Raw genomic sequence first — 25,092 nt, 5'->3', positions numbered from 1 at the left:
TATATTCGTGCATATACCCATTGTATATATCTATAAAAGTCATTTTTTAAATAAAACCGTTCTTATTTAATTAAACCGGAAGCAACAAGCTTCAACTCCAAACACTCATATCATTATTCCAAATTCCAAAGGATGACAAATTTGAATTAGAAGTGGTACTATTAGTGTTGTTGTTATTATTACCATTCTTATAGTTATTCATATTTGCAGAAGATATTGGGATAGAGCCAGTGACATGATTAGACCCCCATCCCGCAGAAGAATTGTTCGTAAATAACTGGCTACTCCTTCTATCGCTACCATTCATCATAAAAATTTGACTATTTCTTCTTCTATCATCAAATACCCCATTTGAAGACAGTGTTGGTGTCCCATTTACTGTTTGAGAAGAATTGAATGCCAAGGATCCATCTTCGTTTCCGATATTAATATTAAATGACGAAAATGCATCATTGTTTTTAGTCCCAATTATTGCAGTTGGCGATAGTCTTGCAGAGCCACTAGGTGGTGTGGGCATCGAACTTGTGTCATTCATGGATGAATATCCGGAAAAACGAGAGTTTAAAGGTAGTGGCAAGGGCGATTGAGATTGCGGTGGTCTTTGCATTTGTGATTTATAGTTAAGATCACTGCCAGCAAGATTTGGAATTGAGGCATTTAGATCCATATTAAGATGATTGACCATAGGCTTGCGCAAACTATTATTAACATCAATCATATCGGATTGATTTTTGACACCTGCATCAAAATATGGAATATTGCTATTGCTTGATGCAAATTGGTTATCCTCTGATTTATTATGTGTGTAATACAACTGAGGATATGCTTGTTTCAAATGGGCAGTCACCATTGAATTTTGAGAATTGATAGGTGCTGTTCTGAAATTTTCCTTCATAGACATGTGCCCCAGATCTAGGCCGTTGTGTTTATTAAAATGTTTTTTATCATTATTATTACTGTTGTTGTTATTATTATTATTATTAAAATTAAAATTTTTGAACCCATTTATCTCATTAAACCCATTATTATTATTGTTATTGTTATTATTATTATTATTATTACCGAAATTATCCGTATATGAAATTGAATTAATGTCCCTATTAATCAAACCAATGCTACTATTATTATTGTTATTATTATTACCGTTATTATGACCGTGTCTTATGTATTTATTATGATTATTATTATTATTGTTGTTGTTGACAGACTTATAACTGGGTTGAAATGAAGAATTTGTTGCTCTAGGCATCAATTTAAGGCTACGATATTCCATAACGTATTTTTCCATGTCTTCCATTTGTGATAAAAATGGGATACTTTCCAATTGACCTGGCATGCTGAATAATTAATTGAGATAAGAAAACCGAATAAAGATGAAAAAAAGTTGTAATATTCCCTGAATAAAAGAAAACGAAGAAAAAAAAGCACCGAACTTATAAATCAATTGGTATTATTAATTGACAGGCAAATCAATTACCAAATGCAAAGACAAAAAAAATGAGCGAGTGAGCTGGAGAGGGAAAAAAAAAAAGGAAAGCGCTCAGATGCTTGAAATCAGAAACAGTATTGGGTTGATTTTGTCCTCTTAAACTGGTGAATTGTTGGCAATTGTTAAATACTTTTCACAACAAAGTTAAGATCAGCAAATTTACTCATTTTGTTTATTGCTATGAGGCATCGCGAAAAATTTTCCGCGTTGTTGCTGGGTAACGCTCCTCCAGGACAGTAAATAATCTATTGTTATATTTATTATAATACATAATGAATTAGGAATGATTAATGCAGTTCGTAATATATGTAGTCTATTTGGTCCAATTAAGGAAGTTAAAGTCTTGTGCGGCGGTGACATTATCCAGGAGGTCCAAGTCGAATCCTTCGTCAGGGTTACTTACCGTGTTGCCATCGGGATGAGATATACTCTGGCTACCGGTAGCATGAGGGTCATCTCCGTGGTCATCATGGTCCTGCCTAATGAATTTACTAAAATCATTGTCTTCATCATCGTTATCGTCTGTGATACCTGTCAACAAGGGATCAGCGGTATTTATATTAAAATGTTCATTCAAGATATTCTTGGGTACATCAGATACTTCCGCAACAGTTGATAAAAGTTGAGACTCAGAGCCATCATAACTTGGTTTAGATAGGAGAGATGCGTTAAGTGGAGTCACTGGTTCCGATTTAGATGATTTTTTCAATTTTTGATCGTTGAGAACACCATTATTCTCATTACCATTGCCACCACTCACACTACTGACATCACTTGTGCTATTCTTTTCACTATCCAATGGCATAAAATGAGTCATGGAGTTTCTTCTTATTAAGGTATTTGAGAATTTCGTCAATGGTGGATCCATAGATGGTTTATTCAAAGGTAAACTTGTTGGTGTATTCTCCAAGGATCGTGATTGTTGGCGTTGGTCATGAGCCGCAGTATCTCCGGATGTTGAATTGGGGAGAGTGGCCTCTATTCCCTTTGGTGTCAAATCTGGCGTAATGGTATCAGACTTTGGTTCCTTTACGCTACTGTTATTATTAATTTGTTGTTGAATAATTTTCTTCGAAGTAGTTTTGGAATCTTTAGTCTTCTTTGCCGTTTGGCGCTTAGATACTTTATACGATGTTGTGGACTTGTTATTGTTGTTTTTCGAGGGTTTTTTGGTGGAGTGTGTGGGTACTGATGAGGAAGAAGATGTGTTGGCTGATGATGATGATGCATTGGATGATTTTAATTTACGTTTTGTCTTTTGGGAATGAAGTTGTGTGGGTTGTTCTTTCACAGTTTGAGGTTGAGGAGCAGATGTAGGAGGTGGTGGTGGTGGTGGATGAGGGTGATAGTATTGAGTCATGTTCGGGTTGGGTGCTTGATTATTTGGGAATATAGGTCTATCGGGTACAGTACCAGGTCCAGGTATTAGTTCTCCCTGCTGGTAGTATGGAGTCCTCACGGGGGATGCAAAATTGTTATTAGTAGAAGAAGATGAATGTGTTCTAGGTAAAGGTGCTGAAGAAGCAGAAGGAGCCGGAGCGAAAGGAGGAGGGGGAGGTGGTGGTGGTGGTTGTGGTTGTCTCGGTGGGATAGCCACTGGATATTGAGGATATCGATTATTATTCATTGCCATTCCGGGTCCCTGTTTCATTAGATAAGGGTCTGAATTTGCGATTGTCATAGCAAGTTGCATATGATTCAAAGAATGTTCCGATTCATGAACGAAATCTCCATTCATCTCTTCGTTGTACTGTATTCTTGCAGCATTAATGGCGAAACTTCTTGCAATATCATCTTGTCTTTGCTTTCTAGATATTATCTGGAAATATTTCTTTGCTTGCTCTGAACCATCTCTATGAGCTGTAGCGTTGAATAGATCCCAAAAGATCTGCCACCATTCGTAAATGAACCCCCTTGGAGTATCATTTATTGGGATGAAACTGGGTGGTTCATCTAAATTATCCGAGAGATGGACTGGTCTATTACCATTCTCGGAGATGTCGACGCCATTTTCTTGCGAGAATGCGAGTGCAGTTCTATTTAGTTGTGATTTCACCAGGAAATCAAATATGTATGCGTTTAGAGTGCTGCGTGTGGCGTTACTCGATGCCAGGTGCTGCTGCTGCTGCTGTGGTTGTTGTTGCGGTATAGGAACGTTCATGTTCATATTCATGTTTGGCGGATGCTGCTGCTGCTGCTGTTCTCGCTGGTACTCGTTCCTTAGAATAGCCTGCTGCTGCTGCTGAAACCTCTGTTGCAGTAGAAACTGTTGCTGTTGTTGTTGAGAGGGCGGAGGTGGAGCCATATTCATTGGTGTTTGACCTCGTGCGTTGTTGAGGGACTGCATAACGGTTGAGAAATTGACGTTTGCAGGCATGGAAGTTTCCCTCTTGACGTTAGGAGAGAGTTTCTTATCTGTGTTACTAGCGTCCGGATACGAACCCACCTGCTGTTGTTCCAGAGAGGAGTATGAGTCTCTGAACTGCTGCTGTTGCTGCTGCTGTGGATGAAGGTCCCCTGAGTATGTCCTATTCATGAATGTGTTGGGTGGGGGGTCCTGTGAGGTGGGATATGCAGTATTAGTCGAGTCGATGTACGGATAAACTCCGGGACCTGCACTTGAATTGGAGGATGTTTGCATTCTATTGTTTTTTCTTGGACGTTGCTGGTTGTTATGAGCGATAAAATTCCTGGGGGATAGCGGGAGGGTTGGCGAACAGAGGGTGTAGAGGTTATAGGATGCTGGAGATGGAGATGGAATGGAGTGGAGGGGGGATGTGCAATTATATAATCTCGAGCGTTGGATCTCCGTGGTTAGAGAAGAATGGCAGGAAACGGAGTGTGTTTGTTGTTGGTCGAAACAGCAAAGCAAAGCAAGCTTAGCAACAAACGTAAATCGCGTCGCTTACATAATACAATACACTACAAACATCTATCTAAAGTAAAGTAGACTAGACTATACATGCTTCTTGGCTGGGGTGACGGTGGGAGGGGCAGTCGTGGTGCCCTGGAAGTATGCCAGTAGTAGCAATAGTGTGCCGTTCAACAGCATGAGGAGAGCGCTGGCTCCCTCGTTCGGAGGGTACGCATTCCAGCAGTACTCGTGTAGCACGTACCATAGGGGCCCCAGGAACCAGGGCATATGCGACCAATGCATCAACATGGGGATCGTCCAATGGTACCACGACAGGAATTGGTAGTGGAGGGACCGCGAGAAGAATACTCCGATGAAGTTGGACACTACCAGGATCAGCGGGATGACTTTCTCGAGGTGTACGCCAGTTTTCGTTCTCTGGAGAGGGTGTCTCAGGGATGATAGCAGATCATGCACCATTCCCGGGTATTGACATAGGAATAATGTCATTAACGTGATAAGATGGCTCATTAATAACGAAATGTGGAAGATTCTGTTATGGAATCCCTCTTCACCGAGAAATTGCCAATTGATACTCCATTCGAACATAAATTGTCTGCCAAAATTGAATGCCCCATTCAGATACTCCCGGGGGTAACTTCTTAAGAAGGGTAATGCTACTATCACTTGCCAAATAAGCATGATCGCACCGCAAAAGACTGTCTTAAAGAGTTGTCCCTCATTTAGCAGGTATAATGAAATCATTACAGCGGGGAAATACAATAATGCATTCATCTTGACACTCACGGCCACACTGTAGAACAGCGATGCAACTATGCTGATGAATAATCTGTTTCTCTTAATCTTGGTACCAATGACAAAACATAGCACTGTCACAGTCATAAATAACGTGGTAAAACAATCATTAAATAATCGTAACACGTAAATGGAATGTAATCTTTTGGATAGACAACTTAAAACAACACACCATGGAGGTAATTGTAACATTTGGAAAATGATAAATTGCAAAAATAATGTAACCAAATATAAGTATCTAAACACAATTTGACCATATGCAATGTTACTCCCACTTGCTTCACCCGTTCCTTCACTCTCAGTCACCCAATGCATAAACTTGTACAAGAGAACGTGTCCCGCAGGATACACTAGTGGTCCCGTACCACCTTCAATGAATGAATAATTCAATTGTCCCTCGTCCGTAATCATCTCTACCTGTTCCATGTAAGCACGATAATCAATCTCAGTGTACGCTACCCTTTTCACGATAACCTTTAGGGCAATGGATTCTAGTAGTAAAAGAATGGGCATCACGATCAAATTGGCATGTGGATCAAATAGGATAAATCGGACACCAGCCTTTAAGTCCCCCCATAAATCTAGTGGAGGTCTTTCAAATTCTTTCTTGGCGGGTTCATCCTTCGCTTGCAATGGCACCACTTCTTTATCCATAGTGATTGCCCTTGCTTCTTTGTATCTTGTCCTTTCTTGTCTTCTTGACGTTTTTTCATTATATAACAACCGAATCAATATTACGTAACATTAATACACTATATAATCTGGTCTAAAAACATATATCACGCACAGTTTTTTATTATAGTTTATCTAAGCCATAGGTATTACAATTTTTATATCTAGTTATTTAATCAATCAATTAATCAATCAGCTCTCTTGCCCGAACCATTCAATCTTGGATTAGATTTAGCAGCAAAATCCACATTACTACCCAACGATGTAGTCGAAGTAGCATTTGATCTACTGAATCGTACTTCTTTATCAAAAATGGAAGGCGTTACACTAGCAGCACTATCGTTGCTTTGACTTCTCACGTCAATCTCATTCAAGGGAACGCTCTCCACGTCATCGATACCGCCCACATTCAAAGGATCATTGAATTTCACGTCGTATTTCGATAATTCACTATATGACCATCTACAAAATAGATCGGTGTCCACTATGGGTAACATGTAATATTTAGTGTATTGGAAAATGACGAATGAAAGAACGGAACCAATTATAAGATCCACGAAATAATGATGTGTCAAATACATTGTGGACCACCAAAGCCAACAAACGTAAGCAATGAAGATGTTTTTCCCCCTAGGGAAACAATATGCGAAGAATAGAGCTAGCATGGTAGCACAACCTGAATGTAAAGAGGGGAAGGCACCAAAGATGACGGAGGAGTTGGAGAACCCCTTTGTGTAGACATCTATATGTAATAGTTTATCTATACGAGCCAGACCACCGGGAGACCCCTTCATTGAGTAATTGGCAGATTGCAGTCCGTAAAGGATCTTATACCATGGTGGTGCAGCGGGGAAAACGTTTTGAATCATGACACCGATTAAGTTCATGTATCCAAAGGCGAAACTGAATCCATGAAGAATCGTGGGTGGACCAAAAATAAAGAGAATGAATGCCACTACGAAGGGTGCACCAAAGTGGAAAACACCGTAGGGGATCCATGCTAATACATCCAAAATTTTATTAGTGGATGTAGCTAGGATATCACTTAAATTATCACCATACAGCATAGTCTCTATGGTGGGTAACACTTTCACAGTGATGGGAGGTCTTGATTCTGCGGGGAAATATGATGAGGTAAAATATAAAGACAACCAAGTGAGGATTGGTAATGCATTGAAGAAGAATTGCGATGTTATTGGGATGAGGAAGAGTAAAATGAGAAGACTGTAGAATATTAGTTTAAGGATGAAAGGGGCAGGGTTTGTAATAAGGACGAACAACCAGACACTGCCCATGAACCCGTAATGGAGATAGTCATATCTTGTTGGTTGGTAGCTTTTCAAACGTCTTATCCCAATTCTTGGATTCCATCTTGTGTCCAAATCAGCCAGATGACAATTAGTGGGTCTCTGTGAAAGGAACCATTTGCGGAACAGGGCTACTACCATACTGGAGGGAACGATAGGATTGCTTGTTGTCGTCTATTTGGCAGAAGAACACGTTTCAAGTTAGCTACTCATCATAAGGTGAAACTTATACTTTTCCATTGTTGATCGTTTCTGCAAAAAAGAAACGGGATTTTGAAAAAAGGCGCGTCACAAAATATTTTTTAATTTAATTTGTGACGTTTTGTGTCCGAGTTTCCGTCTTTCATTTGTGGTGTTTACATTTCATTTGATATATGTGATTTATATTTCAGCTGACAGTGGAGGAACCAGTTCAAGTGGTAAAAGGTAAGGATATTCCAAGGCTAGCTCGTTAGTTACAAATAACATGCTGTTTCCACCGCGCAGCTCCACATTTGATGGAAAGGACAGCCCCAAACAGCAATTTCAAAAGACAGGACCCTTGGAAGATGATGATCTGGACTCATGCATCCATTTATCGCAGAGTTCCCTGGGTAAATTACAAGATGCGATCCAAACTGCCATAGAACAATTGAATTATGATACTGCCGAGTTTTTATCCGAGTTGCTACATGCGCATTGCTGCAAACCATTCGAGGATGCTAACACTATCACGCAAAGGATAGCTGCCGCTTACTTATATTCACTGTCATTATTCTTGAATCAAAAATATACAACTGCCATGGAAATTGCTAGGGAAGAGAGTCGGAAGAATATAGATGTTGCGTTTATTTTTGGTAAATGTTCATTACAAGTGAATACAGATACAAAGCTGGCCATTCAGTCATTGATTGATTTAAAATCAAACATTAACTTGAATTCTAATAGTAATGGTACGACCGCAACGAACGCCACCATGAATACTTGCACTACAAATCTCATCCATTCACCAGACATGGCAACCATAGACTCTCTTATAGCGAAATTATATTATAAACTGGATAGACAACATGAGAGCGCTTTATTTCATTCAGAAGCTTTAAATCAAAATCCTTATCTTTGGGAGTCCTATACGGAACTGTGTAGTATGAAAGTGAAAATTGATTTGAGGAAACTATATAAACAAACTTCTTCCTGGTCGTCGTCGTCATCATCATCATCATCTTCAAAGATAAAGAAGAATACCGGTTATCGGAAACTAAGAGATTCATCGGCAAAAGCGATAACAGATCCATCTATTATACAATATCATAAGAACAAAAATTCTCCATATTCTAAACGATTCAATTCTACCCCAAGAAAGCCAACTCCATTTAATTTGTCTGTGCCATGGTATTCCTCATTATCTAACGAATCAGCAAACCCTTCCCCATTTGGAGACCAGGTATCTACAACAATTAATAACAATAATACTTCTACTAATATTGGAAGTAATATTTTACAACCAAACACTATAATTGGATGGCCTACAAATTCTAATACTCATCCCAATTTGAGAAATAATAGCCCCATCACTGGCACGAATAACACCTCTGTATTGATTAAGGGGAATGCATTAACAACATCAAATAGTAATAGTACCGCTACTAGTAGTAACAATACTGCATCGGATGAGACATCTTCTTCAAATTCTCCGTCAATGAAACAGCCAACTATAAGTTCTCTAGCAAAAGTTAATACAAATAGTAGGCACAGATTATTAACCACACCTCCATCAAAATTGAATTCAACTTCCAACTATAAGACTCCTAGAAATATAAATAATTCCAACAATTCAAATAACAATTTAAGTTCATCAATGAGGAAAAAACTAAACTTAACCAGCTCTAATGAAGAAACTAATACTACCAGTAACAATAATAATAAGGACTCATTAAATGACATTTTATACATATTCGCATTAATTTTGAAATCGGCATCCCAATTTGATTCATATAAGGCAATACGATTGTTCGATTCCAAATTACCAAAACAAATTAAAAATAATATGCCCTGGTGTCAAGCTCAATTAGGTAAATTACATTTTGAAATTGTTAATTATAAGACCTCATTAAAATACTTTAAAAAGTTAAGGTTATTGCAACCAACGAGAATTAAAGATTTAGAAACTTTTTCCACTTTATTATGGCATTTGCATGATAAGACAAATTTAACTGACTTATCAAATATTCTGATGGATGAATTCAGAGACAAACCGGAGACTTGGTGTGCAGTAGGTAATTTATTCTCTTTACAAAAGGACCACGATGAGGCTATAAGGGCGTTCGATAAGGCAACAAAATTAGATCCAAATTTTGTTTATGCTTACACTTTACAAGGTCATGAATATCTGTCCATGGACTCCTATGACACGGCAAAGACTTTTTATAGAAAGGCAATCTCAAATGACTTACATCATTATAACGCATATTATGGTATGGGAATGTGTTCTATGAAATTAGGTGAATACGAACAAGCATTAGTTTACTTTGAAAAGGCAAGATCAATTAATCCAAGTAATGCAATCTTAATCTGTTGTTGTGGTGTCACTATGGAAAAATTAGGAAACCAAGAAAAGGCATTAAATTATTACGAACTGGCATGCCAAATACAACCTACATCGTCGTTGGCTAAATTCAAGAGAGCTCATTTATTATATTCTATGGCAAAATACACTCAGGCTTTGGATGCATTTGAAGAATTGATTAAAATAGCTCCTGAAGAAGCTACCGTACAATTCATACTGGGCCAATTATATCAAATTATGGGTAGGAAAAAGGATGCAATCAAGAGATACACCATTGCCATGAATCTGGATCCAAAGGGCTCAAATTTGATCTCTGATGCATTAAAGAAATGTCACGAACAAGAGGAATAATTGATCATTATTGTTATTAGTTATAATATTACATATTAATAATTAGACTATATAAGGGACATCGTTTAATTTTTTCTAAAAAAGTCATTTCAGCATTTATATCTTTTCCCCTTGATACTTCAAATCAGCGTTGTAAAAATCTTGTCTGATTTGAACACTATCTCTGTTATTACCTTCAGCACCACCAATAAACGCATCGTCTTCATTTTTCAGTATTTGTTGCTCCCATAAAAGTTGGTCCTCATCTTCTTCATTTAGGAAACCTTCCTGCTCTCTCAACAACTCAAGTTCTCTTGCCTCTTTCAACATTTCCTTTGCACGCCCTAACGACACAGTGGCGGTGGCAAATGAACTAATGACAGGGACACTAGTATCAAGGTCGATTGTAGCCTTAATTAAAGCCGCCAACCAAGACCTCATCTCATCTCTAGTCTCCACTGCAAAATAATGGACTCTAGGTTGGGTGAAAGTCAATCCCTTTTTAGAACCCGGCTGCGGTGGTACCAATTTAAAACAGTACCTCCCCTTCCTCATACCTGCCGCATATAATGCAGTTAATTTATCATCCCCATCATCTTGTATAGGAACCACATGGTGTGAAGTAATATCGATCAGTCCTCTTTCTCTAGTATCATTGGTGCCAAGGAAATATGAAAGTCTAGTTCCATGTAATGTGAAGAATCGCGTCTTCCAAGTGGGGATTTTTCCAGTTCCCTTCTTATTCATCCATCCGGAGCAATTTGAAGACAAAATGGCATCTTTCACGGATATCGTTCTTATACCTTCTTGGAATGCGGATGTGGACTGCTTATTGTTATTATTATTAGGACGGGGAAGTTTAGTAGTAGATTTACTGCTACTGGATGACCTTGCGTGCTGTTGCTCACTTATAGAACGGTTCTGCTTAGACTTTTGTTGTTGCTTTGATTTGGATGAATGTGAATTTGAAGGTGGTGGTGGTAGCGGATCCATATCACTGATCGATCTTATTATTTTCTTTTTGGACGACGAAGATTTACTGTGCTTTGTAGGACTAGTTACTAATGAACTCTTTCTTGAATGTAATGGTGTTCTTGATTTAGATTTAGATTCAGGCTCAGGTTTCTGGGTGGTAGAATCCTGGGAAGGTTTACTGCTGCTAAAGAATGCTAAAAAGGAGGAACTTCTCTTATGTTGTGCCTTAGGTGTTGCACCATCCGTTTCTCTAGGGGAATTTTGTAATGACGGAGTCTTTCTATGACGTGTCACTGTAGCAACGTTACTAGATGAGGATCTTGCATGTGCTATTTGTTGAGAGCTACGACGAGAATGATGAGAATGGTGATGAGGTTCATTTAGGTTTATAACATTTGTATTCTTGTCTGTGACGATAGAAGATGATCTTGCATTTGATGCTTTACGTGGTGAATTTGGAAATACATAGCCAGTTGCCACGGATGATGAACGAGTGTGTTTGGGACTACTACGATTTATGAACATGGCAGATTTAGGTCTTCGTGGTTGCTCAAAATGAGATATTTCTGGATCCGTTTTGGCTTTGCTTGGTGATAACATGGAGACTCTATTAAATAGATCAACAAATGACCCAGCTGAAATATTTTTCTGGTGTTGTGGATAGAAAGAAGAATTTCTACGGTTACCATTTGCACCTGTAGTAATTGCTTTGTTATTATTGCTTGGATTTCTCAGTGATGAGGGCGCCGAGACTTTATTATGATCAATTGGGTCAGAAATAGTCGTATCTTCTGTATTAGAGGATAAATTAGTGGTACTCGACGATGATAATGTTGTTTGTGTTGCTACATTTTTTTTTGATTGATAAGTCAAAGGTGAATTTGTGTTAGGGAATTGGTACTTGGACGAGGTCGTTACTGCAGAACTTGTAGAATTCGTCCTTTCATTAGGGAATTGGTAAGTATCCTCAGGTGACCTATGCTTATATTTATTAATAACGGGGGATGTTTTGACCTGAATGGGACTCGGGTAAGATGGTGGCTTTGGGGCCTTTCCTGGAGATTCAAATATACCATCAGCTAGTACCACTGGAATAGATGTTCCGCTCATTATCTTATCTTGAGGAAGATTAGTTCGGTCAATCACAAGAGAATTGGGTCTTTGCCTTCTCTTGCCGCTGTTTGAATTATTATTAGTTTGCCTTATATATGGTGAATTATTTGCGGAGGGAAGATCCACTAGTGATTGAGATAGTTTTTTAGAGTGTGAATTTGGAAGAATTTCTTTATTTGTTAAAGCAGGAGGTAATAACTCTGTAGTCTTTTTTGGAGAATTATTAATGCTACTATTATTGTCTTTTTTCATACTTAGCACCTTCCTTAGATATTCAATTTCTTTAAATATTTCAAACCTGGTACCAAATGGATTAATATTCAATTCTTTTAAATGATTCAAGTCTAACTCCAATAATATCTTCCCCGATATTTTATCATCTCGGAAATGATTAGCCAATGACGGTTCGTACTTTAATGAAAGAAAATACTCAGTGACTTCTTCTGGGGTCCATTGTAATACTCCTTCAGGGCTAATTGCTTTACTAGGCTCCTTTGAGTTAAATGATAATTGCCTGTGACTTTTATTTGCATTTGTCGAGATTGTTAAACTGGTAACCGCAGAACTTATACTACCTCCAGAGGGTTCAAGATTTGATAATTCTTCTATCGGAGAAGATGCCATAGATTGAGGCAGCATGGTACTAAATCCGTCAGTTTTCAATTCTTCCAAGGCCTTGTCGATATCATCAATAGTAGTTATAATTGAGATATCATTGTCGAGCAGCACGTCTTTCTTCTTTGTTTCAATTGGCTCCTTACCTAAAACAGGAACCGTAAAAACAACAGGAAACAATCCATGCTTCATAGACTTCAAATTCTGGCCAAAGTACCAACCGTCATGATACAATTCATCATCCTTCAAAATCTTTATGACATCTCCGACTTTCAAGTCCAATTCGTCTTGCATTCGTTTAGCGTAGGCCGTTCGTACCTCAACTAAATTTGGTTTCCCTTGCAGTTGCATTTGCTGCTCTATTATAGATGGTATTTGATGGTTCGCATGGCTCGTCGACATGGCTGATGTATTTTTAGTAGCGAGCGGGGTTTACCTTCTTTTCTCTAAGTGGGTAACCTATTGCAATTGGATGAAGAACGGTATATATGTGTACACCTCTTAAAGATAAGTTGCTTCTTCTTGATGATAGGGGCGCTTGAGTACCTTCTTGGCGGTAATCCCTCTCGTCGGCCGACAATGGAGGACCTCATGCTGATTGTTTTCTCTCTGTTGCTCGTTTGTCCCTCTCGCGTTGTCCGCCCAACTTGTGAATGTCGCCTTAGTCTTTACTCCCTTTACCCTTGGCAATAGGGGCTCATTCTTCCTTCCTGAAATGGCCAACTTGTGTCTTTTTAAGATCATAATTCTAGGGATGTGTTGATATTTTTATGCTGTATTTTTTGGTTCACTTCGCAGCGCAATTCTGGTCTGGATTACAAGTTCGCGTAGTTGCAAGCTCCTTCTGAGTTCCAAACATTACCAAAGAACCATTCTTAACAAATAGAATGATATAGAACTGCCCAAAATACTATTCCCAAACATGAATAGTACAACTTGACTTCGCTATTTGATTTCAAGACGATGGCTTATAAAGAAGTGGCAAATTAGCCGCCCTAGGAAGAAAAACAAATAAACAGATGAAATCGCGCACTTTTTAGCACGAGACGTTGGCGCAGTCCCTAGTTAATTCGTTAAATTAAGATGGCATTGAAATTTAGGGAATTGCCATATTATAGGATAGAACAGATAGGACCAGCACCCACGGTAAAATATACAACCATACTAAAAACAGCTATGCCTTTTAGCCATAAGAACCAGAGCAAGAGGCCGAAGTTCCTGCTGGATTTGAAGATTAACGAATTAGTTAATATCCCTCAGTCTACCGGATACTGTTTTGTCAAGTGGCATTTGAAAGATGGGACCGGGACTTCATCCACAACGAGGAAAATACCATTAAATTCAACTGGAAATACAACCACGTCGGGAAGTACAGACTCAACAGACAAGAATGCAGTCGTGGAAGTGACGAACCAAAGCCATGGTTCCACTCCACACCGTTTGGTAAAACATCATAAAGTACAATGGAACTATTCCTTAGCGAGACCATTACAAGTGAAGTTAAATGTGGATAAGAATAGAAATTTGGTCAGTAAATATTTGAAGATGGAGGTATATTTCCAATTTTTGAACCAAAAATCTAAAGCATCGACAAATGATAAAGAACCAAAGGATAGTAACCTTACGACGGCGCCAACAGCAACAAAAAAATCGATGGGACTTAAGTCCTCAGGAGAGAATTCATATTCACAAAGGATTACAGGAAAGATATTGTTAGGTTGCATCACAGTGGATATAACAGAATATATTAGAAAGGAAGAACCTTTATTGACGAATCGGTTTCTATTACAAGACTCTAAAGTCAATTCAATAATTAATATTTCATTGCAATTGAAATTAATTCGTGGTATATATGATGATTTTCACATAAAGAAGACATTTTCCATGGGTCAATTATCAAGTTCGTTTCAAGATAGTGGAATTTCGACTATATTAGATAGTAGTAATACCCCTTCAAGTAATTCCTTGGGGGCCTCTCATTTGTCTAAATCACAGACGTCATATTCATCTAAGGGAGTTGGTGTGAACATGAATGCAACTATTTCCACATCCATGTCACCTTTGATTGATAAGTTATATGAGAGGACTTTCCAATTATCTTGGGATCCCAGACCTAATGAATTCTCACCTCGAGAGTGCGTTGCTGATATAATGAGAGGTGGGAATGGATGGGCAAAGAATGAAAAGGGGATCAATCTGATTGATTTACAGACTTTAAAACTGAATGAACTGGAATCCAATTCTAAATTCAATTTTTTGGTTGATAATGGTAAGAATGAAAATCACAACAAGAAGAATAGTATAGGTTCCTCTGGTAATGGAACCAGTAATAATGACTTTACCCATATGGACAGAAGGGAATTCTTGGAGAGGAAGAAGAAGCAGTTAGAAATATCAAATTGGAGCCATTTATCTCCAACACAAAGGGCTAATCTGAGAAGGGGACCCAAGAATGAATCCATACCGAACAATATTGCTGAAGATGACAATGACGACAAGGGGATAGATCAAAACGATCCTGAATATTACAGTGAGGAGGACATTGATAAGATCATTAAGAATCCTAAAGGCTGGTCTGTGGGGCAACTAACTTTCTGAATGAACATTTATGTAATTATTTAATGACAATCAATATTATCAATACGTACTCTAATTCTTGTGACTAGCATCCGCACATTTTCCAATTTCTACAACACCCAAATCTTTTTTAATTTTCAAGGATTTTTTACCAATTTTTTTTTGTAACGCGTTCCAATATCTTTGAAAAATAATAGTGGTTAGTGATCCGGTTAACGATTGAATGATTGAATAAAACTAGTTAAAGAAACCCTTGCTAGATTTCGATCTCTTGATTAAAAGAACGAAACCAACACACACACTCACGAAAAATGTCTGGTAACGGTGCTCAAGGTACAAAATTCAGAATTTCTGTATGTTTAAATTTAATACTACCACAAGATATGACAAGATAGGACATACATTTATGAAATAGAGAGAACTTAAAACAACTATCCATTTACCCATCTAATTGAGACGAGACTACGAACATAAATAAAAGAATTTGTGGAATACAAATATATGCATATAAAATGATACATGACCCCAAATTACTGAAAGCAGCCTATCCAAGTTATTTCATTTGAGATACAATGAAAAACGTTTTGAAGAGAAAGTTTACTCTACTGCGGTTTTCTAATGAGACGTTCAAGAATATCCTTTTTTGAGTACTCATGGGAGCTTGCTTTTTTATGAAATGAAGTGCCATCTTTACGAAAGAAGAACATAATTTACTAACAAATATATTGAGTACTTTCCAACTCTCAAATTTTTTAAATAGTTAGGTCTACCAACTGGTGCCATCATGAACTGTGCTGATAACACAGGTGCTAGAAACTTGTACATCTTAGCTGTCAAGGGTTCTGGTTCCAGATTAAACAGATTGCCAGCTGCCTCTCTAGGTGATATGGTTATGGCTACCGTTAAGAAGGGTAAGCCAGAATTAAGAAAGAAGGTTATGCCAGCTATTGTTGTTCGTCAATCTAAGTCATGGAGAAGAAAGGACGGTGTCTACTTATATTTCGAAGATAATGCCGGTGTCATTGCTAACCCAAAGGGTGAAATGAAGGGTTCTGCCATTACTGGTCCAGTCGGTAAGGAATGTGCCGATTTATGGCCAAGAGTTGCTTCCAACTCCGGTGTTGTTGTGTAAGCTAGTTTACAGTATTAAAATCATAAAATCATTTACATCTATAAATTTTTAATATTATTACATCTTTAATTAATAAATCCAAAACAATAAAAGAAAAGTGTATTTAGTACTATTTTTCAATTCCAAATCTTCCTCTAATATCTATAACTTCGAAGCTGGGAATTCTTAAAAACCTCATCACTATTTAGAGAAGGTACATCACTTTACGCGTTGCAATAAAGAAGAACTCTTAGGACTGTATATACTAAGTTATGAATGATTTCCATGTTGCATCTACACTAGAATCATTATCATCAACGAAGATTAAAGAGAGATCATCAGCACTTGAAGAATTAACCTCACTGTTGAAAAGAGATCCGGAGGCTATTCCAACAAAATCGCTTGCATCTACTACAGAAACCTTTATTGAATTACTTGATCTGGAAACAAGGAAATATGATAAATTATTAGAACAGCCAGATGACTCTAATGTGAATAAGATACATCTACTGGAGAATAGACTCTCAACAATTGCTTATGTGTTCAGGTTATTCATCGAGAAGACATTCTCTCGTTGTAAACTAAAAACTATGAACTTATTATTGACAGCGTTACCTGAATTAATGACCAGATATGAATCAGATGCTATTGTTACTCCAATCGCTGCCCATTTATCAGCAGCTTTACTATACATCATACGGAGTGATAAATTTCAATTTAAACTTACAGTCCAGAGATATATCACTTTGGTAGAAAGAATATGCAAAAATATAGAAGTGTATCTTCAAATCTCACTCACTGATCCTATCATTTCCAACCTTATATCAATTGTTGACACGCTAGTTTCTTATGATAATCTAGGACTAAACCAACTATCCGTGCTACTCCATGGAACTGTCATTAAATACATCCGGTCATGCAAGAAGGAAAATGGTAACACATATCCTATCCTTAGGCTAATCAATCATTTAGTCGTGAAGACTCATTGTTTAAATATTAGGGACACATTAAGATTAATTGATGAAACATGGAAATATAACTTTATCATTGGCCATTCTACTAAGGAACATATTCAACTGGAATTAGCATATTTTGATATATTCAGTAGTGAATTGTTGAATAATAGAATGCCAACAATGATTGGAGAAGACAAACCTGATCTAGAATATCTTATTGAAAGACTCCAAGACTCCATCATCTTTCGATTGCATGATTATATCCCTCAGGATTTATCATTGGATAGCATTGAGTTTCAAGATTATCAAAATATGGAGTTGATATCATGGTTCGAGTTTGGTGATTTCAAATTGAAAGATAGTGGCGCAACGCTACCTTGGCTTAAGTTATTTAGCGTAACAAAATTACTATTATCATATTACAATATGAGAGTATGTGATCCTCTGGAGGTAAGCATTCCCTTATTCAAGAGAAGGAGAAAACTTGAAAATTATGCCTCGTATTTGAAGGATTCTGACAGTATATTTGAATTCATTAAGAACTGCATTGGCAGCACGACAGGCACCACTTTTCAAATATTTGGTCTGCAACTTTGTTCCTTTGTTTCAGCATTGACGAATATTAAAGCCAGTCAAGTAAAATCTTTACAAGAAATAATTTTGAAACAGTTTAGCAATACAGAGCTAATAGGCTGGTCACTCTTGACTTTAATTCCTTTGATATCTCAGAGAGATTATCCAGATTGCTATGAAGATTTCGTTACGATACTAAAACTGTCTTTACCTTTGGTCAAAGTATTGACACTCTGTCGTCAAGCATGTACTCTAGTTAGCACCCTTCTTAGATATTCGAATCAGATTCTTTTGGATGAGAAAGCCTTAAATTTGATATACGACATGTACGAACTCTCAGATATCAATGGTCCAGTTATATTGTCACAAGAGACGTTTTGCTTTTGGGAGACACTTCAAATCTATGGCAAAAATTTCAAATCTAGAACAGGACGCTCTTCTTCTTCAAGAATAGTTGACTGGTTAAATCAAAAATGGCCGGAGCTTAATAACTTTAACGATAAGAAATTTACCTTTGCAAGGTTTATTGGTTGGCTTTCAGGGCGAGATGTTGAGGAACGAACGTTTATTGAAGATGAAAAATGGCGAGTATTTGATTGGCATAGTACTCGCTGGGAGTCTAAGTATTACTATTGGAAATTATTAGAGGAACAAAGGAATTTTCTTTTGCAGAAACAGCTACGGAACAAGACCTTTGGTTCCTACGACACAAAAATAATAAAATGTAACCTCGAGAAGGTGCATATAGATAGCCTACTTTCTCAAATTTTAGACTTAGTTGGGAACTCATATTCTCAGAAGGAATCAAGAAATGTTTTTTGGTTAACTGAAATTTTAAAAATAATATCATATCTTTCTGGTGATTCAAACTTTGTGAATTTCACAGTGTTTTACAAGGAAAAAGTCCGGTTAGGATTATCTTCAACATCAACAGACAGCGAATACTTCAGTAACCTTTCCGAGCGCCTACTTACGCTGAATGCCCCCAATGTAAGCCATCTCCTTTTTGAGGGTCTAGATGCAACAACAATATTGGGTAGTTTTAATGAAATTTTAATACGATCACAGGCCATTGCTCCAGATGATGAGTTTGCGGAGAATGTGAGAGGTAACTCTGAACGTAGAACAAAAGAGGATGAAGTGCAATTCCTTTCAATTCCCTATGTCCAATCCGATCTTACGCTGATTGTGGGTTCATTACTGCTCATTATGAAACGAGAGGAGGTAGGTATCTGTATGTCATCTTTAATTGGGTTTATGAAACTTTTGAAGGTTGAAGATATGATGCTATGTCTTCCGCCAATTATCAACTTTCTAAGAAGACATTTAAATGAAAATGTTTTACCTACACCAACATTTTTAGAAGACCTAACACAGCTAATCGGTGAAAAATTGTTGGGGCCATCTTACAATACTAGTAATCTAACGTTATTGCTTCTTTGTGATTACTTAGATTCAATCAGGGTGCAATGGCTCAGCGAAGTAGGTAACGAGTTGAACATTGACTGCAATGATATACTTGATTGGATTATCGCACGTTTTGAAGATGATTCTTTTGGCGGTGTTTTCTCAACTGTTAGATTTACTAGACTTCTATTAAACATGTTACGGTATAATAATTTATCGAATGGATCAATAAAGGGTGGTAAGCAAAGGATATTTGCCGCATTTACCAAATGTTTACAACAATTGGATCATCAGACTATTATATCATTGTTACCACAGATATCTGAATACATGTCTACCATTAGTTACAAAAACTCGAATATTGTGTTTACAGAGCTGACTACCATTCTGGGAACACCACAACAAAGTATAGAATTATCTTCCTCTTATTGCCTCACCATGATAAAGCTTTCCGAGATTTCTTACCCCTCTTTGATATACTCAATTTTAGACATGCTTTTATATTCGGATTTTGAACATACAAGATCATATATTTTTATTGCATTTGAGAAAATAGTTGAAAATTCAAAATTCCAAAACCTGCAGAACCTATTTGAACACTGCAAGTTCGACGTTCTTTCGTCGTGGTGCTGTCAAATAAATGACGGAAACATACAAGAGATCGGATGGGATATTGAGTTGTTTGGCTTTGATAACCTGTCTTTTTTCATGCAAAAGTATTCTAGGGAAATTTCAGCCATATATTTCTCTCAAGGATTAAACAGCCGAGAAATATTAGATAAATTAATTTCGGTTCAGAAGTCATCTGAATCACAACTTCTAGTTGACTGTTATTATATCTCTATTCCTCTTTCCTTTACTATAAGGGGGATTAAAAGTTCAATATTTGATGTTATAAAGGAACTTTTAGGAAAAAGTTTAGGCAAGACGCACAACCAATACTCTCTTCTGACAATCAAATGGATATTAAAATTTCTTGATCTAGGGTCTCTCAACGAAGTTATTCCCGTAATGAAGCAACTTTATGGAAATTCAACCATTTTTAGTATTATTTTTGAGGATGGAAACAACTTACCTAGATACCAATTTCCTCTTAGCATTAATATATTAACAGGGGTGAAAATGATTAAATCAAAGTTTGGTGAAGAGCTACTCAGTATTGATAATTTGACGCTTTTGGCACTGTCGTTTCTGGTGGATCTTGAAAATGCTGAGACAATGCAGGAAAAACTTCAGTGCATTCGAGGAATAAAATATATACTGATTGTATTTGAACCATTGTTGCCGAAATTCAAAAGTTTTGATCTTCTACTGGTGAAACTTTCAAACTTTTTAGTGGAAGATAATTTGCATAATGAGCTTGTACCGCTCATTACCGGGATCTTATCAATGGTATATGAACAAGAAATTTTACTTGATACAGCGTTGACTGTGTTATTCTCAAAACTTCTCATGTTCAGACGTGACTTTTCCAAAACTATAAAAAGTTCACTTGTTAAGATGCTCCTTTTGGTTACATCTAGGAAAAGCAAATACTCAGAAGTGTGGAGATATTGCACAGATATCCTTCAAGATAGAACCGTTGATGACAAAATTTATGGAAACAACGATTTTTTGATGACAACACAATATAGAGAAGAGAATATTATTTTGTTGTCGTTGATGTTTGAATATGCTAGGGCACCCAGACATTTTCGTTTGGCGTATACTCCACCCCAAAATATGATTGATAATTTACTTAGGTTCCCCATTAAAGATATTACGGTGTCTTTTAATTTTAAGCTCTGGATGTCCTATAATTTAGCAAGTTTTACTAATTCAAATAGCACGACGAGCCCAAAAATGAAAGGGAGTATATATCTTGAAGACTATACTGAACTTTTTGATGGCTCATGTAATGTGCATTCAATATATGGCAAATTTTTCAATTTCTTAGAACGAGACGTCACTGTTACAAGGACAAACTCTAAGACCTACTTTATCGTTCAATCAATCCTTTTTTTTTTAGTCCAGAATAGTGAGTTCCTAGTAGATATCGAGCAGACTATACAGGAAAAATTATTGGAGAGTTACGGAAATATATGCGTTCATATGAGTGAGGTAACATACCGAACGTTACACATGTCTGGTTTCCAAACGTTTTGTACCATTTTTGAATTTTCAGCAAATTATTTGTTAGCAGGGAGCCAAACCTTTGAAAGTTGGCTTTACCATCTAAATTCATGTCTATTACACCATTTAATGGTAAACGTACCTCACGTATTTATCCTAGACCCACTTTTAAAAGCTTCCGTCATCTTCTCGCAAGAACTACTACCCACGTTATTATACACTACGTTAAACTACGACCCTAATACTGTTACCAGCTGGGCCATTGAACTCATTGAAAAAGCCCGTCAGTTATTTACTGCTACAGATGGAGCCAGGAAAGTGCATTCAATCTTATCAATTATAAAGGTACTTCGTTTTGGTTCTAGAAAGAACGATCGACAATCCATACGTGTTTATGGTGCCTTGGACCTTAATGAAATACGCTCAATCGCAATGGAAGCTGGGGATACAACTTTTGCATTAATGCTCTATGAAGAAATGTATTCCAAACCTTCAATAGAATTAGATATATCGACATTAAAGCAAATATACGAGACTATTAATGATATTGATCTTTTGGCAGGCTTGCCTGCTCCCCATTCTCTAATGGATGTCACTCAGTTTATCAAGAGGACGGAACCAAATTCATGGAAAAACTTTCTATTTAGCAACGCAGAAATGGATTCCACTTTTATTAAGTCTTCTGTGATCGAGCGACAATCAGTTATGCACTCTACAGAATTTAATGGATTTTATGGAATTACAAAATCCTTGAATAGCGAACTAACAAATGCTATATCTGATGATTCTTATAAATGGAGTCTTCAATTAGGGAACTGGGATTTACCTGCTCCAGAACTACTAAATACTAAAGAAAAAGCGTTGTACTATACCCTGAAAGGTATGACACAAGATCCTTTGAAGGTTTGCAACAGTTTAGAACAATCTCTATTGAAGATATTTGATAGTAAATATCACTTTCAATATGAGCACGAATGGCTGGAAACTATTAGTGAAGTTCTATTGTTTCGGCACACGTTGAATTTAGCTCCAAACTCAACGGAGCTTGTAGACCTACTCAGTTATATTAGGACACTAAATAAAAGAAAGCTTGAAGTATTAGAGTTTGAAGGATATAAGGCTAATTTACAAAGCAGATTTATGTTTTTTGACTCTCTATCCAGAAATGATAAATTACCCTTAAAGTTCAAACCTTCTGACTTGAAAATTGCAGCCTGTTTGCAATTGGCAAATCTTGTAGAAGTCGCAATAGATAACGATGCTTCTCAAGATGCTCTTCGAACATCTTTCGTGCTAACCCACACTGTGACACAATTTCAAAAAAATTTACAAGATCCCGTATTGCAGATCCAATCAAAAAGATTAAATCTATATTCATCAGCAATTTCTCTGTGGAAATCGAAAGAAGTAAAAACACCAATCGCAATGATGCACGATTTATTGGAAGAGGGGACAGAACCCATAGAATGTCTCAGCAACTCATCTCCTGAAATGAAGATAAGATCGTTACTGGAAGTCTCAAACGACCAAGTTGTGGCTAATATTGTTGAATGGAGCTCTGAAATGAAAATGGAAACTTCTTCAGCTATATTTGATAAATATATTAATGGCAGAGAAATATCCTTGAATGATCCATCCTTGCGCGCTGATGTGTTCTATGCATTAGGGAACTTCTTAAATAAAGAGGTTCGAAAGTTACAAGAAAGTGGTGAAATAGATGAAAAGAAAAAAAGGTGCGACGCTGGAATCATTGATTTAAATGCTCTTGAACTAATTTATAGAAACACAAAATTTCCTGAGGATGAACGCAAGGATGCCAAACGTCACTTCAATAGAGTTAAACTACAACTTAATAGAGATCAAGAACTATTGAAGAGGCTAGTAACTCAAAGAACTAATTTTGTATGGACCGCACTCCGTTTTTATCTTAATACCTTAGTGTATACAAACAAGCACAACTCAAATGTATTAGATAAGTTCTGTGGGTTATGGTTTGAAAATGATAAAGATGTTGAGATCAATAGGAAGCTATATAAGGATATTAGTGCAGTCCCTAGCTGGAAGTTCTTATCATGGGTAAACCAAATTGCTTCCAAATTATCTATTGAGGAAACGGAATTTCAAAAACCATTGCAGTTGACTATGAAGAGGTTATTATATAAACTACCTTATGATTCCTTATTCTCCGTGCTTAGTATCAAGTTATATGAAGGGTATTCTATGACGATGGGTTCATCCATTAACCTTAAAGTTAAGGCGGTAGAGCAAATATTTAAAGAACTCCAAGGATATGAAAACGGTAAATTTTATATCAGTTACATCACTCCCATTGAGGAATTCTGCAAAATGTCAATTGAGTTAGCTAATGTCAAATTTGCCCGTAACGTCAGGAAACTTAGACTTTCTAATCTAAATATCGGTGAATACTGGATGAAAAGATTACCAACTTTTCAGATACCTTTACCTACAATACATTTTCCTATTAGCTGTTCTGCTGATGGTAGAAATGCTAGACCGTATATTGTCTCAGTTGATGAAACGGTGAGTATTACCACGACTGGTTTATCGTTACCAAAAATTGTTACTTTCACTATATCAGATGGTTCTATTCACCGGGTTCTTATGAAGGGGAGTAACGACGATTTAAGGCAGGATGCAATTATGGAACAAGTCTTCCAACAAGTCAATAATATTTTGAAGAATGACAAACAGTTAAGAAAATTCGAGATGGGGATTAGAACCTATAAAGTTATACCACTAGGTCCACAGGCTGGTATTATAGAATTTGTAGCCAACTCGTTGGCATTGCATCAAATTCTATCGGACTTACATCAGAATGACACACTCAAGTTTGATCAGGCAAGAAAGGCAATGAAATCGGTCCAAACAAAGGATGCAGATTGTCGCTTAAGAACCTACTTGAAGATTACGGAAGATATTCAACCAGAAATGAGGAATTTCTTTTTTGATGCATTCCCTGATGCCAATGAATGGTTAGAAGCTAAGAGACGTTATACTAAAGGTGTTGCTACTACGTCCATTGTTGGATATCTTTTAGGGTTAGGTGATCGACACTTGAATAATATTTTAATAGATCGTTCCACAGGTGAACCTATCCATATTGATTTAGGAATTGCATTTGATCAAGGTCGTTTATTACCTATTCCCGAATTAGTGCCATTTAGACTGACTAGAGATATGATAGATGGGTTTGGAGTCACAGGTGTGGATGGATTATTTAGGAGAAGTTGCGAAAAAGTTTATTCCGTATTAAGAAGAGATTCAGAAAAGATGATGTGCGTCTTGAATGTCTTAAAATGGGATCCATTATACTCATGGGTGATGTCACCTGTTAGGAAACATAAGCATTTACTTGAAGACGACACTGATTTATATTCTAGTATGAGTTCGAAAGGTAACGACGTAAATGATAGTGAGGAAGAAAATCGAGAATCTTATAGAGCATTAAAGGGAGTTGAAGAGAAGTTGATGGGGAATGGGCTAAATATAGAAGCTACAGTACAAGAACTGATTTCTCAGGCTACAGATCCTGCTAATTTGGCCGTTATATATATGGGGTGGTCGCCTTTCTACTGACCAACATTGTAGTATTATATAATTGCATTAAAGAATTAAGTTT

At 37.0% G+C, this 25,092-nt stretch overlaps 9 protein-coding genes across 9 annotated transcripts; 4 read left to right on the top strand and 5 right to left on the bottom strand.

The window, feature by feature from the left end:
- Positions 1 to 91: 91 nt before the first annotated feature.
- On the bottom strand, positions 92 to 1,336 carry NCAS0E02530 (uncharacterized protein; the record flags this gene model as incomplete). The annotated part of the gene is made up of 1 exon (XM_003676634.1): positions 92 to 1,336. One exon carries the CDS (start codon positions 1,334 to 1,336, stop codon positions 92 to 94), a length of 1,245 nt encoding a protein of 414 aa, XP_003676682.1.
- Positions 1,337 to 1,802: 466 nt separating this feature from the next.
- NCAS0E02520 (LisH domain-containing protein) lies at positions 1,803 to 4,130 on the bottom strand (the record flags this gene model as incomplete). The annotated part of the gene is made up of 1 exon (XM_003676633.1): positions 1,803 to 4,130. One exon carries the CDS (start codon positions 4,128 to 4,130, stop codon positions 1,803 to 1,805), a length of 2,328 nt encoding a protein of 775 aa, XP_003676681.1.
- Positions 4,131 to 4,445: 315 nt separating this feature from the next.
- On the bottom strand, positions 4,446 to 5,813 carry ALG3 (dolichyl-P-Man:Man(5)GlcNAc(2)-PP-dolichol alpha-1,3-mannosyltransferase; the record flags this gene model as incomplete). The annotated part of the gene is made up of 1 exon (XM_003676632.1): positions 4,446 to 5,813. The coding sequence occupies one exon, from the start codon at positions 5,811 to 5,813 to the stop codon at positions 4,446 to 4,448; it is 1,368 nt and encodes a 455-aa protein (XP_003676680.1).
- Positions 5,814 to 6,019: 206 nt separating this feature from the next.
- On the bottom strand, positions 6,020 to 7,279 carry NCAS0E02500 (phosphatase PAP2 family protein; the record flags this gene model as incomplete). Its single annotated transcript, XM_003676631.1, has 1 exon — positions 6,020 to 7,279. The coding sequence occupies one exon, from the start codon at positions 7,277 to 7,279 to the stop codon at positions 6,020 to 6,022; it is 1,260 nt and encodes a 419-aa protein (XP_003676679.1).
- Positions 7,280 to 7,604: 325 nt separating this feature from the next.
- On the top strand, positions 7,605 to 10,034 carry CDC27 (anaphase promoting complex subunit CDC27; the record flags this gene model as incomplete). Its single annotated transcript, XM_003676630.1, has 1 exon — positions 7,605 to 10,034. One exon carries the CDS (start codon positions 7,605 to 7,607, stop codon positions 10,032 to 10,034), a length of 2,430 nt encoding a protein of 809 aa, XP_003676678.1.
- A 96-nt stretch (positions 10,035 to 10,130) lies between these two features.
- Positions 10,131 to 13,118, bottom strand: BOI1 (Boi1p; the record flags this gene model as incomplete). Its single annotated transcript, XM_003676629.1, has 1 exon — positions 10,131 to 13,118. The coding sequence occupies one exon, from the start codon at positions 13,116 to 13,118 to the stop codon at positions 10,131 to 10,133; it is 2,988 nt and encodes a 995-aa protein (XP_003676677.1).
- Positions 13,119 to 13,799: 681 nt separating this feature from the next.
- On the top strand, positions 13,800 to 15,314 carry NCAS0E02470 (uncharacterized protein; the record flags this gene model as incomplete). The annotated part of the gene is made up of 1 exon (XM_003676628.1): positions 13,800 to 15,314. One exon carries the CDS (start codon positions 13,800 to 13,802, stop codon positions 15,312 to 15,314), a length of 1,515 nt encoding a protein of 504 aa, XP_003676676.1.
- Positions 15,315 to 15,604: 290 nt separating this feature from the next.
- On the top strand, positions 15,605 to 16,425 carry RPL23A (60S ribosomal protein uL14; the record flags this gene model as incomplete). Its single annotated transcript, XM_003676627.1, has 2 exons — positions 15,605 to 15,646; positions 16,054 to 16,425. The coding sequence occupies 2 exons, from the start codon at positions 15,605 to 15,607 to the stop codon at positions 16,423 to 16,425; spliced, it is 414 nt and encodes a 137-aa protein (XP_003676675.1).
- A 251-nt stretch (positions 16,426 to 16,676) lies between these two features.
- Positions 16,677 to 25,049, top strand: TEL1 (DNA-binding protein kinase TEL1; the record flags this gene model as incomplete). Its single annotated transcript, XM_003676626.1, has 1 exon — positions 16,677 to 25,049. The coding sequence occupies one exon, from the start codon at positions 16,677 to 16,679 to the stop codon at positions 25,047 to 25,049; it is 8,373 nt and encodes a 2,790-aa protein (XP_003676674.1).
- Positions 25,050 to 25,092: the final 43 nt, after the last annotated feature.

The sequence above is a fragment of the Naumovozyma castellii genome, chromosome 5 (genome assembly GCF_000237345.1).
Source record: "Naumovozyma castellii chromosome 5, complete genome".
In the NCBI taxonomy this organism is placed as follows: Eukaryota; Fungi; Ascomycota; class Saccharomycetes; order Saccharomycetales; family Saccharomycetaceae; genus Naumovozyma; species Naumovozyma castellii.
This window is presented reverse-complemented; position numbering and strand designations above follow the sequence as displayed.